The sequence below is a fragment of the Octodon degus genome, unplaced genomic scaffold (assembly GCF_000260255.1).
Source record: "Octodon degus isolate 3935 unplaced genomic scaffold, OctDeg1.0 scaffold00101, whole genome shotgun sequence".
Classification (NCBI taxonomy): domain Eukaryota; kingdom Metazoa; phylum Chordata; class Mammalia; order Rodentia; family Octodontidae; genus Octodon; species Octodon degus.
The window spans coordinates 5,389,087-5,401,334 of NW_004524677.1; the positions used below are offsets into that span (position 1 = coordinate 5,389,087).

The 12,248-nt window shown below is 39.1% G+C and overlaps 1 protein-coding gene across 1 annotated transcript in view; it reads left to right on the forward strand.

Annotated features, from left to right (window-relative positions):
• Positions 1-12,248, forward strand: part of Arfip1 (ADP ribosylation factor interacting protein 1) — a 122,958-nt gene that overhangs the window by 22,641 nt on the left and 88,069 nt on the right. Inside the window, exon 2 of the mRNA XM_012516336.2 lies at positions 5,065-5,141. Coding sequence (XP_012371790.2) covers positions 5,067-5,141 — 75 coding nt within the window. The 5' untranslated portion in view covers positions 5,065-5,066. The remainder of the gene's footprint in view (positions 1-5,064; positions 5,142-12,248) is intronic.

The following is a 12,248-nucleotide window of genomic DNA, read 5'->3' on the forward strand; positions in this document are numbered from 1 at the left end:
TTTACTGTTAGGGGAAAAATTTAAAAAGAAAGACGAGGAAAAATAGAGAAATAATAGAAGAGAAAGAGTAAAAGCAAGGCTTTAAAACAATTGAAAATAAGTTTCAGTAGACTGTTGAAGAAGACATGAATGAATGAAAGAAGGAAAAAACAAGAACAAATAACATGAAACAAAATAACTAAAAATAATGTTCACAGTCATACACACAACAAAACAAAACAAATGAACAGGAGAGGAAAAAAAAAAAAGAAATTTCTCTGTGATTTCAAGCCTATGGTTACCTTCTAGGGTCTACAGTTTTGTGGCAGTGTCAAATTTAAGGTGTGACCATGCTCTCGCTGGTAGGTGGGAGCTGGTCAAATCCCCAGATCTGGGCTGGATAATCTCAACAAGCTGGCTGTAGGATTAGGGCACCCTGCTGGTTTGGGATTTTTCAAATCCACAGAAATTTCAGGCTGAGTCAGCCTTGGAACCTGGGGCTGGGGCCCGAGTGCTTTAGCGTGTAGCGCTTTGGGGTGTCTCCTTCCAGCCTGACTGCAGTTCCCTGGCCAAGGACATCTCCTGTGGTCATTCCTCTCTCAGTAACTGTGGGTGTTTCAACACGGGGATCCCTGAGATGAGGCCACCCTGAAGTTCCCCTGAGCCCAGGTTCATGTGGCGCAGTCCAGGGGATATGGCGAAGGAGTGAAGTGTAGTCACTCAGCAACTGCAGATTTGATCTTTCTCTGGCCACAGCCAGGAGCCAGGGAGGAAATGCGGGTCGCTGCTTCCATTTTCTGTGTTGTGGTCTGAGTCTTCATTTTCTCTGGGATCCAGTTTTCCCTTCACATCATCCTTCCTAGACCTCAGGTCTTCACTTCTGTCTCTCTTTTCTTCTCCCGTATCTGGATTCTGCATCTCAGAGACACTGATTTATTGCTGCTTATAGCTCTGCCATCTTCCTTAATATTATTTTAACTTTATTTTCATCTAATTTTAGACTTATAGAAGACTTACAAAAATAATACAAGAATTCCTATATATTTCCTACCCCAATTCCTGATGCTAATTACATCTGACATAGCAATAATTTTCAAGAATTGGTACAATGTTATTAAACTACAGATCTTACTAGAATTCAATCAAATTTGTCAACTACTGACCTTTTTCTGTTCCAGGACCAGGAACCCATACTGACTTATTTCTCCATAGTCTTTTCTAATCTGTAATTGTCTCACACTTGCCTGTCTTTGATGACTTTGGGGTTTTTTGTTTTGTTTTTTGAGATAAGTTGTTGCTGTGCAGTTCAGGCTAGCTTTGAGCTTGAAGCAGTCTCCCTTTCTCAGCTGTCCAAAGGCTGGATTACAGATGTGCGCCTCCACATCTGGCCCCACTATGACACTTAAAAAGGCTGATTAATGATATACATTTTATCATTTCTAATGTCTTACCTATTCTTTTTCTATTCTCTTTGAATTTTAAAAATATAAAAAATAAAAATAAAAAGGCTGATTAGTTACTATTAATTTCTAATTTGTGCTTGTGCCCTGTTTTCATATGATTAGTCTAAGATCACTCATTTTGGGCAAGAATACCACAAAAATGATGGATCCTCTTCCCTGCCTCACATTACGGGGTTGATGATAGTGCCACATCTTAGTGCTGGTACAGTAGTACCTCAGTTCATGAACTTAATTTGTTCCACAGTTCTGAAGATGTCCGCAGTCATGTTCGTCGCCTGATGCAGAGTTTGCAAATAAAAACAAAATTTTGCCAAACACTTGTTTATGAACCAAATTGCTTACAAATAAAAGCATTCGTGAACTGAGGTGCAACTGTTCCTGACCGCTTGGTTAAGTTGGTGTGCTGAACCTCTTCATTACAAAGGTACTGTGTCTCCCTTGTCAGCTAGCTGCCTTGTGTGAGTTACTTTGAAGCTGTATTCTACTGTCTTCAAACTTTTGCCTCCATTTTTGCGTCTGTCAGGTGAATCTGGTCTGCAGTATCTGCAGTGCTTACCTGATGGTAATTGTGTTTGATTTCTATACCTTTAGTTGGAGTTCTTTCGTGAGAAGAGTCTTTTCCCTATTTACTTTTACTTGGTTGCTTATGTCCTTATGGACACATTTAGGTTTGTTTTATTCTCTGCGTTTAAATCTGTGACTATCATTTGTTTTGCTGCTTAGTTCATTCCAGACTTGGCTGCTAAGGGCTCCTTCAGGTTGCTTATATATTTGGACAGCCTTACTTCAAAAATTTTTTTCCTTGTATTCTGAAGATATATTTATGTATTATATTCTAGAAGATATTTCCAGCTCATCTTGTATTTTTCCTGCCTCATCTCTAGGGTCAACTACTCACAGTAGAGCCTTGGTGCTTTTTACGGGGGCCAAGATCTGGGGACCAAGCATACTTGATCCTGTGGTCTCACGGCTTCCAGAGCCCTCAGTGAGCAGAGCTTGGGCAGTGCGCTGCTACACACACACACACACACACACACACACACACACACACACATTAAAACCTTGTGTGTGCCGATACCTCTGGCTCCAGCCCTACACCAGAAGATTCATTTTTGCATTTCTCCTCTGTTCTTTATATTTTCTGTCTTTGTGAGAAACCCAGTTATCATGATCTATATTGTTTCCTTTTCTTTCCTTGTCTTCATCCTAAAGTTACTCATTTATGATACAATTATGTTTGTTTGTAGACATTTCTAAACCATTCTGAGTTCTCACCATATTGTAGTTGTTCTAATTATTTGGTATTTCAGAAACTTTTTTTGAAGAATACTGTGGCTTTTAAAAGTTAGAGTTAGTTAAACATATATATATATACAGAGACGCCTTGCTCTCTCCTTAGGCCTGTTACCTGGTTCTCATTCCCTCCTTCCCTTCCGCTCCTCTCATCTTCCCCTTCTAGGTAACATATTGCCTTTATTTCTGTTTACTCTTCCTGTATTTTCTTTCAGTGACTGCAGCATGTGTTTTCATAATATCCCCTTCATGCTTGCATTGTATAGCTGTTTTCTGGATTTTATTTTTGAAAACTAACAGTACAATTGTCCCCTCATCTATGGGTGGTACATTCCAGATTCTTCAAGATACCCAGAATTCTGGTAGTACCGAACCCTTTACTTACTATATTTTTCCTGTACATGTGTATATTTGACAAAGTTTAGTTATGTTACCGTAAGTACAGTAACATTAATAACAATAAAATGGATCAATTATAACAATATATTGCCGTAAAAATTTTGTGAATGTGATCTCTTAAAATTCTTTATGGTATTTACCTTTTCATATAAAGGAAGAACTTTGTTGGAATTACTAGCACTGCTACCCTTGTGCTTTGGGATCATGATAAAATAAAATCAGTGTTACTGGAGCACAACACTGTGATACCCCAACAGGTGATTGACAATAGAGGCCTCTCCTGATTCACTGAGGGCTGAGAAACAGCTACAGAATATGGGCAGCATTTACAGTGGGGATGTGGTGACAAGGGGGTCATTTGCACTGCTGTGTGATAGAGCAGATGGCGTGACATGTCATCACACTGTTCAGAATGTCGCGGAATTTAAAAATTTATGAATTACTTATATCTGGAACTTCTAATATTTTCAAACCATAACTGACCACAAAAAGTTAAATTATGGGTGGGGGAGGGTCGCTGTATATCCTGTAAATGATCAGTATCATAAAGATTTTCCTATTCTCATTTTCTTTTCACAATTGCATAATTTAGATGCACCATTGTTTGGTCACCTTCCTATATATACACATAAGTTGTTTTTAATATTTATAATTTCAAAGAATGATGCTGTGTGTGTGCATTTTTTAAAGTCATTGGATGCTGTCACTCCATCCAAGAATAAAGAGTGTTACCGTTCAGTATCTTGAGTACTTCTAGTACAGTGTTAAATAGTAGCAGAGATGGTGGACATCTTTCTCTTGTACCTGATCTTATTGAATGCATCCTTATTTTCTTAAGTAATGAAATGGGTGTGGGACTAAGATGTGTGTGTGTGTGTGTGTGTGTGTGTGTGAGAGAGAGAGAGAGAGAGAGAGAGAAGAGAGAGAGAGAAAGAGAGATATTGAGAAAGTATCTCTTAAATTCCTATTTCCTTGACTTTAATTTTTAATAAGAGCGATCGCCAAATATACTGTTATCTCAGTGTCTGTAGAGAATGTGTTTTTCCCTTTAGGTTTATGAATGTACTATATATGAATAGATTTCCTAGTTGAAACAATTCTGTACTCCTCCGTGTTTTATTTTCTTTGTGTGGTATTGGATTCTCTTTGTAAAAGCTGTGCTTCAAGAGTAAAAAAAAATTTTTTTTGCATTACAGTTTTTAATATGGCCTCTTGTAATTCTTTTATCAGTCTGTCTCTCTGGTGAGATTGAGGATCCTTTTAGAACCTGAACTGGATTTTATTTTTTCTTTCCCTTTAGTGCCTAGCAGAGTTCTTCATATGTAGTTGACAATCTCCAAACATTATTGAATGAGTTAGTTGCAGCAGCTGGTCATCACACTGTTACTGAATGTTATCTGGATCTATTGTGTTTCTCTTTAGCAGTGAGCTTCACATTTTTTAAAAAAATTATTTATTTATTTATTGTGGTGGAACCGGGGATTGAACTCAGACCCTTGCACTTGCCAGGGAAGCACTCATTCCACTGAGCCATCTCCCTGGCCCGAGCTTCACATTTATTTTCAGTACTAAAGACTGCTGTCCCCCAAGGTGGGAGAGGTCTGAGTTTGGTTAGGAACTTGGATTTGTGTAGCTACAAATAATTAATATTTTGATATTTTTTAATTCTGTCAAATCAGGTTGTTAATCTGGTCTTTTAAATTGTTTCATAGCTAAATGATTTTATAAAATTATTATTCTGTGTAATGATTTTTCTGAATTTTTGCTTTTAGAATCATTACCTGTTGTGATTAGTAGATATTCACATATGTAAATAGCTTTGAAAATTATGACTACAAATAAATTAGTCACTGTGGATATTTGTAAGACTGTCAGTGGGATGACACAACTCTGAATTATTTAATGTACATCTGACACATTTTATTTTTAGGTATGTCTGACTGCAGCAATGGCACAGCTCTGGGTGCATCTAAACCAGCCACAGAAGAAGCCAAGGCTAACGCTGAGGTGACTGGGTGGTATTTATACTGCTTTATAAAGTCAGCCCATATCTTAGTCAAGGCCAGCAGTTCAGATTGACTTAGTTTGCCTAAATTTATACTATTCTAGAAATTCTTTTTTTTTTTTTTTAATATTCATAGGCAGAAGCTAAGAGGTTTCTTTGTAATGATGAAGAAATTACCCTTGCCTTTGAGCATCTGAAATTTTAGAATATAGCTTATGTTCACATAAAAATGAACATAAAAACAGTATATTTTTATTTAAATTTGAAACATGACAAAGGCTAGAAGTTTCTGTTGAAATAATGGCATCAGGCGTCTCACATGTAGGCTGCTCCAACTTGGTATGCATCAGTGTCCAGCTGTAGAGCTTTTAACAGCTACTGAGTTCCATCTTTCAGGCTTCTGGGCCTGCGGTGCTAGAGCCTGGGCCTTGTGTATCATTTGCACTATTTGAAAGTGTACAGGTGATTCTGAGACATGCCACTTAAGAACCATTGTTCTAGTCATCAGGGCAAGGAGAAAGATGAACTAGTTAGTGTTTATATTGCATTCAAGTTGATATAGGTGGTTTGTAGAAATGATCTGGGTGCATGTGTTGGTGTGTATGTATTTCTTAAAATTTACTGAGTAACCCTCCTACCCTCCCTCCTTTTTTTGTGCTGGAGATTGAACTCAGTGTCTTGCACTGAGCTGCAGCCCAGTCCTTTTATTTTCTATTTTAAGTTGCCCAGGCTGGGTGTGAACCCACAGTCCTTCTACCTCAGCCTCATAGAATGCTGGGATGGCAGCTGTGCCACCACATCCAGCTTTCAAGAAGCATTTTGGTATTGTCCCATGGTAAGCTTTGGAATAATTCACTGTAGTTCACTTAGCTCATTAGAACAACTGTTATTTTTCCCACCTTAATCCATCTCTTTCTGATACCTTGCTAATCCCCCTGAAACTTTATGTCTTCTGCTTGTTTGCCCAATACTCTTGATCCCAGTTGAATTAACACTTTGCTATATTTTTTTTGAGAAGTGTATTGAGAATCAAACTCAGGACCTCATGCTTGTCAAGCAGACATGTGCCACTGAGCTAAATCCCCACTTTGCTTTAATTACATTGAGCATTTTTTAAAAGGTCATATCAAAACTGAAAACAATTTCAAAGGCTGTTTGAGTTATAAGTTTAAGAGAATTGCTCTCTCTTTTTGTAGGCAAACAAAAATCTAAATAATTTCATCTAACACAGAAGGCTTTGTAGTTTTCTGCTGGAACAAAATCCAATCTCTGTGAAGTCATCTGAAGATATACTAACTAGAACAATTGGAGTGAGATATTTGTGGCTTTTCCTCCCTGCTTTCATTCTGTTTTTTTTGTTTTGTTTTTTTACCACTCATTATCAACAACTGACTAAAATTAAAAATTTAGCCTTTTAAATTCGAAGAAAAAGGGCTGGGGGTATAGCTCAGCGTAAGCGCCTTCCTGGCAAGCACAGGTTCCTGAGTAAAATCCTGGGCACCAAAAAAAAAAAAAAAAAAAGGAAAAAAAAAAAAAGACTATCCACAGATATTTTGAAAAGAGAGAACTTAAGGATTAAACAACGAAGAGAGAGGAGGAAAGTTAGGAAATATGGAAGAGGCAGAATCATGCATTTATGTAAACAAGATGTTAGGCAGTGGTCCTAAGAATTTCCATCAGGTTTTTGAAAATAATAGTTAATAGGTAAAATTCTCACCCTGACTAACTCTGTATGCTGATATCTGTGAACTAAGCAACTACATTGCAGACAGCAATGTGTAACACTAAAACCATGCTTAAAATACCTGTCATTTTTGCCTTCTAAATGATTACTGCTTCTAATGTCATATCAATTATTGCTATACTCTCTTCAAAGTAAATGTAAAAAAAGTAATAAAAGTAGAGACGAAAAACAAAATGTCATAGGCTTGTCCTGCTACAATGTTGTACATATTTTGATTTCTAAATTTCTGTGTAAAAGATGTGTAATTGTTTTTTAACATTCTATAGGGATTTAAATTTTAAAATATCCACGCTTGTTGGAAAATAGCAGTTCCATTTTATGTCTAAGGTATTTGATATTCAGACAGTGATGTTAAACTTAACTGCCTCTGTTACAGGATAATAATATCATTAAGCTTCTCTTCTGGATGTTTAACAACTAAAGTGCGCAGACCAAAAATTTGAGAAATAGATGGACTAAAAAGATAGCCAATATTTTGGCCCTAGCCCTTCAAGATCAGTGAGGTCTTAGGACATAAGAGAACCTCTGCTGTGACCTCCTGTAACTAAGTGATGTCCCAAATTTCCTGATTAAGATTATGGGGCCACAGAGGTAAGTGATCAACGATGTATAGTGTGCCTAAGGAGAGTCACCTAGAGAGATAAATTCTGTCAGGCTTTCACAGAGAACAAATTGGTCAAGCAATGGCTGTGACTCATCCACATGGCTGACACTGACAAAAGATCCACAGGGTGCTGTGCATGGTTCCAGGGTAATCCTGAGAGGATCTGACTGACCTTGTCAGAAAGCAAAAGTTACATTTTTAGTTGTATAGGCCTTGCTTTAACTTGGTCTTAACCATCCAATAGAAAAGTGTAACCACGAGGTACAAAAAGTAAAGCTATATTAATATGTTGAGCTGTAAAAGGCTCAAGTCACCAACTTCAGACAATTGCCTGTTGTGCTGATAACTCACTAATATTATGGACTATGGGGCTATATTGGGTTATTTTGCTGAATTCAGGTACCTACAACCTTTGGGCTGGCGTCAAGTACGAAAAGGTCCTTTAAAGACTTCTCCAAATACAGCTTCTCTAACAGCAATGGAACACCTGTCTCTGACAAAACAAAACAAAAAAAAGGGGGAGTATAAATGAAGGATTGTTTTGTTGTGGAAAAAATATATATGTATATGCAAGATAGGATAGATATACAGCTACTTTCTCTGAGTTCATTGAGAAGAAAAGTATGTACTGATATTATTTAGACAAGATATCATGACTGAATCTTGTCCTCTGCATAACTACTATGAAGAAAACAATATGCAATGTATTAATTATTGTAACTGTCCTACTAACCTGTTTTGAAACTGTTTCATTGCTATTTTTTCTCATTAAAATGAATTAAAAAATTATCTAAAAAAAAAAAAGGCAGAAATTTCTAAGTGATTTTTGGAAGCCAGAATAATGCTAGCAACACAGTCTGGAAGTACCTTCAAGGGAAGGAAAATTATAGACTCATCTTCATCCAAATAAAGCAGAAAAATCTTTTCTCTTTCTCTCTGTAAATTACACCATGGCCCAGTTGAATTTATTCTTGGAATACAGAATTGGTTTAACATCCATTTTTGTCACATACCAATGTGATATGTAGAGACTTATAATACTTCATAGATGTGGTATATATTAAAAATGCAGCAAGCAATAAATAAATTGGAAGAAAATATAAGTAACAGGACAGAATACCTACTAAACATATAGGTTTATAAACATATAAACCTATACTCCAGGCCTTCGACAAGTCATTACTTGAGCATGGGATATACTTCTAATACATTTTATTGCATTTTTAAATCTCTTTTTGCCTGACAGATTTAAGATACTGGCAAACTTTTAGGCCTGTTTTTATATCACTTTAATTTTGTTTGCTCAGTGGTAAAGAACACTTTTAAATGTGTAATTTAGAAAATGCAGTGCTGTGATAATTAACTGAGTGTGTCCATGTAAGTAAGAAAAGCCTAAGTGGGTTCTGAGTGTGGCTGAGGGGACTTACTGCCGCACAGACACCCAGCCTGGGTGTGCCGCCAGCCAGTGTGAACAGAATAGGAAGAAGGAAGGGAGGCTGGCTTCCGCCTTGGGTGTTGTTCCTTTCAGCTGCCAGCACACACCCTTCAGCCTTCTGGCTCTGACCCTTTGCCTCCTGATATGACTGTAGGGGATGCTGCACTGAGCTCCAGGCCTTCGACTGGACCCTGTAGATCACAGGGCGTAGGCAGCCCACTTGCACTTTTCCACATGTGACTGTAGGCAGCACTGCAAACCAATCTTGTAAATGCTTATATATTTGTATTTCCTATATTAGATCTGTTTCTAGTAAGTGCTGACTGCTGTAGAGTTTGGCACTAGAGTGGGTATGGAGAAACAGAACTGTAAAGATAAAATTCATTAATGGTAGTATTGGTTCTTAGGGTTGCCTCTCTGATTTGATGAGACCTAAAGATGTCATGGTCTCTGTGATACCAATAGTCCTCGGTTTGAGCTGTTTAAAATGCAGTGTAGATCCATCTGTTCCACTGAGTCATAAAGTTGGATATGCACAGCAACAGTCCGTCATTGAATGGAAACGGTACATACATGATCGCGCCTTAGCAGGTCCAGGGGCTGCAACTTCCTTGAAGAAGTTGCTCAGACACCTGTGGCACCTTCTACTGCTATACTACCTTCTATCTGAGCATCTACCTGTGGTGTGTCTGGTTACTCTTTTCTCATTGCGGGGAAAATACCCACTCGCAAAATCAAGGAAGGAAAGATTTATTTAGCTCACAGTTACCAGAGGTTTCAGTCCATACTCAGATTGCTTTAAGGCAGTGTGGCACATGGCAGAGAGCAATCTTTCATGGAGGTGGCAAAGACCAGATTGCCAAGGGAGTGGCAGCAGCTCAGGCAACTAGGTAGCCTCTCTCCGCTCCTTACATTATAATACAAATTGCCTGCCCTGGGGCAGATGCAGCATCCACCCACATAATAATCAAACTCCAGAAGCCGCCCCATGACTGCATAAGGCTTTGGGGGGACACCTGGACACAAAGTGTGACAGGGTGATTGTATAATCAGCTGTCAGGAGGAGAGAAGGCCAGGGCCTGGTTTGCAGATGGTTTCTGCCTGTTAGAAACCACCTGCATAATTTATGTTCCAAAAGGACAGTGTTAAAGGGAAATTTTCAAGGTGGGGAGAGCTCTGGGCAATTCACTTGGTAGTACATTTTGCATGGAAGAAAAAATAACTAGATGTACGATTGTAGCCAGTGGTCTGCCTGGATGCTCAGGGAATTTGGAAGGAACATTACTGGAAAATTGGTGATGTTTGGGCAAGAGGTTTGTGGATAGATCTCTCAGTATAATCAAGGGATATAAAAATATTTTTGTCTAATGTGAGTGCTTACCAAAAAGTGATCTCAGCAGAAGAGGATTTTAACAGGCAGATAAAATGAGGCATTCTGTAGATAGTGGCCAGCCTCTTTCTTTAGCCACCCTGTCGTTCCCCAATGGGCTTATGAGCAAAGTGCCATGGTGGCTGGCATGGAAGTTTTGCATAGGCTTAGCAACATGGACTCCCACTCACCGAGGCTGATCTGATTATAGCCACTGCTAAATGACCAATATGCAAGCAGCAGAGACCAACAGTGAGTCCCTGATATGGCATTCCCTAGGTAATCAGCCTAGGACCTGGTGGCAGGTTTTTATATTGGATTGCTTTCCTTCCTGGGATAGATACTTGTTTTGGGTATGAATTTACCTTCCCTGAACTTCTGCCAAACTACCATCTGTAGACTTAGAGAGTACCTTAACACCTTGTCTACCATTGTGGCACTCCATACAGCATGACCTCCAATTAAAGAACACATGTATGGGCAGAGAATTGAGGCAGTGGGGACCAGAACTCCCCCAAAATGAACTGTGGTCATTCTCAGTGACGGTGAAGTCCCAAGTTCCTCCTCCAACAAGCTTATCAGGAAAGCCAGCATGACAAGGTCCTCTAGCAGACTAGCCCAAGAGAACGAGAAGCTTCTAACAGCTCCCCTAACAGCCTCTCAACAGCCTCTCCAGTTCTGCCCCTTATGCTGCTGACAATAATCTTCAGGTGGGCCTCCCACACCCAGCACCACACTAGTTCTGTTCAGCTGCGTGTTACAAGTTGACTGCCAGTTAGCAGTCTACTACAAAGACGATAGCAGTGCCAGCTAGGAGGCAATAGCTTACAGTTTCTGGGGTAGGGTTCTTCAAAGGGCTGTATGTGCTGTGAATCAGCATCTACTATATGGTACGTGTGCCAGAACCAGGATTCATGGGTCCAGGAATCAAGGCATGGAAGTGGGAGTGATATCACCATTACTCACAGTGATCCATTAGCAAAATTTTTGTTTTCTGATGCCAGGACCTTAATGTGCTCCTAGCTTAGAGGTCTTAGTTCCAGAGCAGGGAAGGCTTATAATGGTCAGGAGGCACAGTGATAGCATTAAAGTGGAAGCTAAGATTCCCCCCTAGCCTTTTTAGTCTCCTCTTGCTTCTGAGTAAACAATCTAAAGTGGGAGTCACAATGTTGTTGGGAGATTGTAAGACTGAAGGGGAAACAGTATTACTGCAAAATGGAGAGAAAGAAGAATGTATGTAGAATGTATATGTGTGGAAGGCAGGCGAACCCTTAGGTACCTAGTGTTACAATACCCTATCATAAGGTCAGTGGACAACTGCCACGAACCAATCCCGGCAGGATGACAGATGATCCCAAACCTTCTGGAAGATTGGGTTACCCCATGAGGGAAAGAATGAAGACCTGCTGAGGTGCTTGCCAAAGGCCAAGAGAATACCCGATGGGTAGTAGAAGAAGGTAGTTCTAAATACCAGCTATGATTCCATGATTTGTTACAGAAACAAGGATTGCAATAGTAATTGGTCTTTAAAAATGCTTTCTGTATAACACATCCATAGACGTGTTACTGGTTTGTTAAATATTATTCAACCCATGTTAGAATGTTTAACTTGCTGGGTTTGGTAACCTATACCTGTAATCCCAGCAGTGGGCCAGCTGAGGCAGGACCACCATAAGTTCCAGGCCAGCCTGGGCTACAAAGTAATGACCTTGTCTCAAAACAAGAAAAAACACTCTAGAATCTATAAAGAACTAAAAAGCACTAGGGCCCCAAAATTTAAAGACCCAATCCAGAAATGGGCATCCGAGGTGAACACATGCTTCTCAGAGGGAGAAATTAAAGAAGTGAATAAATATATGAAAAAATACTCCACATAACTAGCCATCTGTGAAATGCAAATTAAAACCACATTGAGATATCATCTCACCCCAGAAAGAATGGCTATCATAAAGAAATC